Source organism: Athene cunicularia (assembly GCF_003259725.1).
Source record: "Athene cunicularia isolate RWA chromosome 9 unlocalized genomic scaffold, athCun1 chr9_part1, whole genome shotgun sequence".
NCBI classification, from domain to species: Eukaryota; Metazoa; Chordata; class Aves; order Strigiformes; family Strigidae; genus Athene; species Athene cunicularia.
The window spans coordinates 4,331,765-4,339,742 of record NW_020799110.1 but is presented as its reverse complement, the minus strand read 5'-3'; the positions used below and the strand labels follow the sequence as shown (position 1 = coordinate 4,339,742).

The following is a 7,978-nucleotide window of genomic DNA, read 5'->3' as shown; positions in this document are numbered from 1 at the left end:
ATAGCGATGTTTTGTTAATGATTTTTGTTAAAATAGTATTTGCAAAGAACTACATATTTTACAACATGCACTCTACCTAGGACTCTTACCAATTTACCGTATTCTACATTAAACTTGAAAAATTCTTTTGACATTTTTAATACATTTTACCTGGTTGTTTTATTTAAGATTTGTCCTTTTCTCCCCCAGGCTTTGGCAGGGAGTGACATACATAGCAAGGACTGGAAACAGCCATGCTGGTCATGAAGAAGACTCTCAGCAGGTTTTGGGTTTTTTTTTTCTTTCCCCCTCCCCTTTCTCTGGTGCAATTTTTACCTACTGATCTTTGCCCTGGTCTTTGTACACTTCAATAAAACAAAGACTTTCAACTTAGTGGGTTTTGAGGGATGACTGTGCAAATCATCCTAAATCCCTGCTGAGTTGTTTGGGGCTGGAAGATGCACACAGCGTTCCTTAGAACTTTCAGTCTCTTCTTTTATGACAGCTGGGAAGGAGGACAAGAAGGTAAGTGAATGTGAAAGAGTGGAGAAACACAGAACTGCAACGCTCATGAGGAGATTGGGAAGGACTCGATTTTCCTGGTTCAGGCAGCTGGTACCATGCTTTGTATTTCCATCCAAGAGAGCCAAGATAGATTTGAATAAGGAAAGAAGGAATGTAACACGTTGGCAGAAATGGAAGACTGCCATGTGTTGTAACAGACCACTACAGAGGAAAATTCATGATACCGTAAGTGATGTAAAAAGTGTTATGCGAAGTTATTGGTCACAGGGGACTTCTGGGCTCATTGGCTTCCCTCAGTCTATAGATGAAAGTTGTTTATTTGGAAATGCCATTAGGGGGCAGATGTGGGATCTGTTCTTCATACAGGTCTCCTCTACGGTGAATATGTGGTTACCGTCCGAAGTCCTACAGCAAGATAATAACATTTTTGAAAATGTTGGTGTTAATAATTGTGCCACCTCTGTTGGCATTGCAGTATCAGAGCCAGCTGTCCTTCATCTATGGTTCGTGAGCTTTGACACAGTGAGAACTGTTGAAAATATTTTAAACTTCGGTAGGTAGATTCTTATGTAGAACTATAAAGAGAAAATGGTTTCTAACTTTCTCCTTCAAAACCAAACATCTTTCAGTTTTTCATTTACTATCAAAGGCTTAAATTTGTTAATGAAAAATTCCTATTTGCCAGATATATCTTAGTTTAACAAGGGTAGAAATAAAAATTGTTCTTCCAGTAGGGTTTGGTCTAGGAGAAAAGGGATATTTTTTTTTCATTTTTAATCCAGATATGCTGCTGTATTCTTTTTATTCCTTTTCCCTGCTAAGATTTATCTCATTAAAGAAATTAAATACCTACCTTTCTTTCAATTATGATAAAGGAATAGAATACCTGAACAATCAGATTATGGGGGGGAAAAAAAAAAAAAAAAAAAAAAAAGTTTGCTGATTTAAAGTTGTATGATTCAGATCAGGTATTAGGTTTTTTTAATTGACTTCCTTTATTTCAACTACATAGTAAAAGATATAAATGTCATTTACAAACAGTAATCAAGATTTTAAAGTTTCATTTTGAATGAAAATCTACAAATGTAGAAGTTTCAGGAATAATCTTCTGAAAGCAACTCACCAAATACGGAAAGACATGAAAAGGAAATGCCAGTCTGCTCCCAGGGGGCTGAGAATCTTTTGTATAGATCCGTTACGGTGTGAGACCTTCCCACGGAAGATTTCTTATGTTCAGAAAAAAAAAAAAAAATATGTAGAAGCAATAGTGGATGGGAAGGGGAGATATAGAAATACAAGACCTTCTTTGGTGGATGCTCTGCAATCTGTAGTGGGTGTTTTCTCAGGTGCACGGGGTAATCTCACATTCCCCAGCAACCACGGAGCATAAAGTCCTCTGCCTGCACCTTTGCAAACCCTTGAGACTAAATTACTTCCTGCTGGGTTTTGCACATATAATTTTTTTCCTAAGATAACTGCTTGGCCTCATAAATCGCTTGATTTTTTTGATTTTTTTTTTTTCTCCAGCTATGTTTATATGTGGGGTACATTGATTCTGATTAAATGTATTTCATTCTAAATGAAGAAGAATTAGAGACTAGTTAATTCCAGCATGTTAACAGATAATGTGAAGGGCTAAACCAGATGAAGGAGCCACACGTTTTCTTGATTATCAATAAAAGATCTTATTTTTCTAATTGACCATCTGGTTTCTCCAAAGAAAAGTGTCAGGTGAAGAAAATGATGGAGGAGAGTGAGTGTGATCCTTGTCACTTAACCACACAGAGCAGGTGCTCAGGCTCTGTCACGTTATTCTTGGTTTTTACTCCTACCAGCAGATTTTGTCAGGTTTGTTGTGTAAATTTGGGGCATTTCCCATAGTTCTTCATCTTCTCCTCATGGTTAGAAGTATGTTTTCTGGTAAGAACAGCTTGTAAGGAAAAAAAAAAAAAAAAAAAAGAGCAGCCTAAGAGATCTTTAAAAACTCAATGGGCCTTCAAGATAACAACCTGAGTGTCAGCAGAGCCTGCTCATGATGGTGATTTTAACAGAGCAAAGGGGAAAAGGCCACTACACTTCTGTGACAGATGTCAAACATCTCAGTGACGGATATAGAGTAAATCTGTTGTCTGATAACAGAAATGAGACAAGGCTTAGCAGATTACCTGCAATATCTTTATTTCCTATATCTTTATGGCAGTTTTATTTCCACGATGCGGGGACAGATGTAACTCTGGAGAGAGAAAACCCTCAAGTCGATTCCCCATTTCAGCCGAGAGCTAATCAACAGGCAGTCGGCAACAGCAGAGGCATTTGTTAATATGAATCATGCGCTGGTGTGACACAGGGTTAAATTTATTGTAATGGAGTTAGAAATATTTTACCGAACAGAATTTAAAAAAATGTAATTGCATGACAGAAAACAAATTTAATCATGAGAAGAAGCAGCTCAAGGATCCTTCGCAGTTTCAAACAAAGAAACTAGATAGAAGAGATTGTCAATTTGATCTTTATTACGATAAGGGTTTATGATAGAACTAGCACTCCTGAGTGTTTCCCTGAGTTAACCAGATCTTCCAAAGCACTCAGGATCTGGCCGAAATAAAAGTAGATTCTGCAACGAACTTTAAAATGAAGTGTTGCAATGTCTTTTCGACAACAACAAGGAGGTGGTTTAACACACTGTTCCCTTCATCCCCCCAACAATTAGGGCACCTGCTTTCGTGAGACAGACAGACTCGGCCCTTCCTTAACTTACAGAGAAATCCAGCTTTGCTTTTTCCTGCCGAACAGCACAACTCTGCATCTTCAGTATAATGCAGACCAGACGTCTTTGGTACCCGGGGAAGAAGATAAAACTATTTTGTGAGGGTGTCATCTATCAGGTTTTGAGAAGTGCTGCTGCCTTGGGTCAGACTACCCAGTAGTCTCGGCTGCTGTGACCTGAACAAGCAAAACAGCATCTCATTGTTTTCCCTTAATTGTTCAATTAATTCTCTGGTCACTTTGCACTATCAGAACAGCAGAGAGAAGCCAGAATGTAAAGGCGACGTTATGAAGTATGCAATAGCTTTTCTTATCCAGCTCTATATGTCCTGTTTGCACAAATCAGTGCACTGTTTAGACAGACTTGAAAGCCTTAAAAGCAAGCTATTCTTTCAGTTCTGTCTTCCCCAATATGATAATCCTGTTTACAAAAGCTCCCTTTGAATTTACAGACAAATAAACCTTGAAAAGTAATTCATAAGACACCGTGTGTGCTACAAGTTCCAATGATGCCAAACCGTAATAATAAAATTTGGAATAACATTAAAAGTAGAATGAATGTTAGCATTCTAATGCAAATTTGAAGATGATTAGCATTACTAGTTTTAATAACATTAATAGCAACAATGATGGATGAAATAAAGTGATATTGTTATCTTTGTTCTATGCAAAACTTTTTTTTTTTTTTTTTTTTTTTTTTTTTTTTTGGATTGGTAACTTTGTAAAAATTCAGATTCTCTTCAAATTCCCCCATAGCAGAACACTTGGTCAGATCCTTTTCTTACTCTTGCATTATTTTTCAGTACAATTTCTGAGAGAACTAACTAGAGAAATTGTAACAGAACTACATAAATGCCTACACAGAAGAGATTGTGAAATGAAAGGTAAGAATTTTATAATTAATTTAATTCTTGCTTTTTTCTAAACATTTTTTTTTTTAAGTAAATGTTTCAAAGCACTAAGAAGCAAGATGCAGAATTTATCTGTGTTTCTGACAGATTCAGTATAAGCTTTTAAGAGACATTTTTTACTAGTTAAATACAGCTTAAAAATATCTGCAGTTTTATAACCTTTTCCCACCTTTATCAATCTTTTCATTATGCACCAAACATTATAAGAATGAACTTGATTTCAAATTCTGACCTATGAAAAATGGTCAGTGACTGACATGACCGCCTTAATGAATCCATTCTAAAATAAACATTCTAAGTTATTTATCATTTTATCACAGTGAGGAAGAAATTCATCACTGCGTGAAGCGACAGAAGTCTGGGCTTCACCCTTTAGCTCTGAGTAACAAAAAAATGCTTTAACTAGATTACTAATAATTATGAGTCATGACATAAACCCAAGAGTTTAATGTCACTAGTTAATCACATGTGGATTTTATCCATTAAACAGCATTATGACTCAGTTTATCACTGTTTCATTATTTATCCTTCAGGGATAATACTAACCAAAAAGAGCAATGAAACATAACAGGTAAGTTCAGCTCCTTTGTGCTTTTTTTTGTATATCCCAGCCATCACTGAAACTGCACGTTTTAATAGCAAGAGTTCTCTCCTTTCTTCAAAGACAAAACTTGTCTATATTCAAAATATAGTCAGTCAATATTAGCTTAAATGTGTAAAACTACAAAAGTGTGGCTTATTTAAATATTTTAAATTAAATATATTTGGGAGATTCTGGAAAACGGTGAAGGCAATAATCAGATTTATATTTTGATAAATAAATAAATTACAAAAAGCATTAAACAGCATATATGAAAAATAAATGAAGTAATTAGTAAACCAGGTGAATGGGAGCTGATAGGTGGTGGAGTATCTAGGAGGTAACACACTGAGAGAAAACTTGATTAACTCAAATTTCTAAGTATCTAGATTCTTTGTTAAGCAGAAAGAATAATTAATTAAAAGATTAAACCAGTCATGACATTTAACTCTATTCAAACTGAAAATGAGATGAATGAGTCAGATATTCTGGAGAAAAAATTAAAAAAAAAAAAAAAAAAGGGGGTAAAAGCTCAATAATAAACAGGCAAAAACAAAGTACAGAATTAATGTTTTTCAGCCTCGAGTATTTCCAGAGTATACATCTCATCAGAGGTTTACCTTTTTAACTTATCTTGGTCTCTATCTAATGGCTTAATCACAGAAAAATAATCTTCCTCGTCACTTAGTTTTCTTTCTTCATTTACTGACCATCTTCAGCAAGGCAGGGGTGTGGAAAAAAAAAAATTACCATGGAACTATAAACTTGAACAATCTGGGGAAAAATTTTGAGAGCAGGAATGGTACATTTCTCAATGAAACTAAAATTGTCCCTTCACCACAGGCCCATACGCACTTTTGTCCTTGTTTTAACAGGGGCTGTGATTTCCCCTCTTCTGTTGTCTTTAAATACTTAATGTATTTAATGTAGACTGTCTAAATACAGACTCTTTCAGATAAAAGGCTGCCAGAGATACTGAAAAATGTTTGTGTGGCAGGCTGCTATTTCACGTATCACCAGAATTTTATAGACTTATTTATAAACACATGGAAATATATATAATTAATTATAAAATATATGCTCATTATAAAATACTTTGCTGATATTGTATCCAATATAGTTTTATATTTATTATAATGTAAAATTATAACATAGCTATATATATATATATATATATATATATATTTAAAACATAGTATAGAATACTAAATATTATGAAATTGGACTATTGGAGCAGTTCCACGTCCAGGATCATAGTTCCGTCCCATACACAGTGCTCCATCCCATATTACGGGGAGGCATGGAAGTCCTTTTATCTAGTATAGACCATGTTGAAGCCAAAGAAGGGTGAGATGTGATCCTTGCTGTGCCTATGGAAGTATCTATTTCCTTTTATCTCCCGATACTTAACACGGACAATTGGTTTAATACAGTTTAAGGTACATCAGGCTCCTCCCAGCTGTTTTCCCTCTTAGGACTGGTCTTTAGCATCCAACCACACCAAACTCTACTTCTAGGAATGGTCCGTCCCACACTGGATTTGAATCACTTTATTTAATTCTGGGGAAAGAGAAAAGCTCTTCGGGAAAGCCAAATCACCTGGGAAGGCAGTTCCGAGTACCTTAAAAAATTCCAGATGAGGAAGATCAACTTTACATTCTCAGTGTTAAGCATATACTTTTGTGTGAGGCTGATGGGAAACACTTATGGTCTAACCCTTCTCCCTTGTTCACCATCACTACTGTTGTGACAAGTCAACCCATGACAGCCGGTAGGACCATTCCACATGAGCGAAGAAATACTTGTGAGCAAGTAGGACAGAAAAGGCCCTCAGTGGCTGAGCTAAGAAACCTATTTAAAAAGCAGTTAACAAGGGGCCAGGAGGAGTGGCAGAAAAATCCCATATTCCAGTGAGAAATGCGCCAGACTCAGAGCTCAAAGGGCTGGAAATACTCTCATCGTACATACTTTAAAAAGCATCCTGCATTTTTCACGAAATATTTATTTATTTATGACTAAACACAAGACTAGATTCCCTTTCCCCAAGTTCAATTTACCATACAGTCACAGGAAGGTATAGAAACACAAATTGTAGGGCTAAATATTGAAACATGTTGGGTTTAATTACTTATTAAGAATATTTTATAGGTTTGTATTTGATGATGTTGTTTTAGAAGAAATAACCAAGAGAAAACGGTCTAATGCTGCCATGTATGATTGAATGGAGTAGAGAGTGGAAATTAAAATAATTTGGAAAAACCACATATAAGATCAGAACTTGGGTTTTGTTCAAAAGTTACAAAAAAAACCCAAAACCAAAAACCAAACAGGAGGAGATAGTGAAAAGGTGTTTCACATGTACGTGTTCTGAGGTCCTTGCATTTGAGCAGTGAGGGTGAGTGTGGTTTTCAGGGGGTTCTGAGGGTTTTTTTTAAATTGGACTAGCTTTTGATCCCAAGTCATGTCTGTAAATAATCAGAGAGGAAAATGGCTTCCATCATACCAGTGACATTAGTCTGCTTTTCCTCTGGGAATAAGGAAAGCAACCATTTAAGCCGTAATGGAAATGGCTGGGCATTGCACTCTTTTACAGAAAGATGCTCCCAAGCTGCATTAACCCCAGCCTCACCGCCTGAAAAAAAAGGAGAATGTGACCTACTAGCGAGACACTGCTGCTTCTTGATGTATTTTGTGAGTTCTCTAGTGCTCCGCGGTGTTTTGTAGATTAAAAAGCAAAAGACTTATAGTTTGTATTTGTAAATGAGTGGCATTCCATGTATGATTAATAAACAGAGATTATTTACTTCACTGTGCCATATATTTTCATCACATAAAGTACACGAGATCTATGGTTAGAAACCCTCCTTTATGTCATACCTAAAACAGCAGCACCAAACCTGATAGAAATCCTTAGCCAGCAGAAAATACCACCAGAAAGTGAGTTTTCCTCAAAACACCCACAACACTGTTCCTTGAGGTTGTCCACATATATATATAGAAACTACTCCAACCCTCGAGAAGTTTTGATTCAGGGGATTTATTTTTCTCAACTTAAAAACACAAGAGTCTTTTTCTTAAGAAAATAAGCCTTGTTTCTCTAGAGGTGTAGTTGGGTTTCCTAAAGAGATATTAACTCCTGTTTGGCTTAATATTGATAGATGGTTTTCTAGGAATTCAATATAAAGTTGACTGTTCAAAGTTTGAGAGTTAAAAGTTT

At 35.8% G+C, this 7,978-nt stretch overlaps 1 protein-coding gene across 1 annotated transcript in view; it reads left to right on the top strand.

Annotated features, from left to right (window-relative positions):
• Positions 1-440: 440 nt before the first annotated feature.
• The window catches only part of LOC113483367, an 18,635-nt gene continuing 11,097 nt past the window's right edge, over positions 441-7,978 (top strand). Inside the window, exons 1-2 of the mRNA XM_026854878.1 lie at positions 441-1,057; positions 4,074-4,154. Of these exons, the coding sequence (XP_026710679.1) occupies positions 478-1,057; positions 4,074-4,154 (661 nt within the window). The 5' untranslated portion in view covers positions 441-477. The remainder of the gene's footprint in view (positions 1,058-4,073; positions 4,155-7,978) is intronic.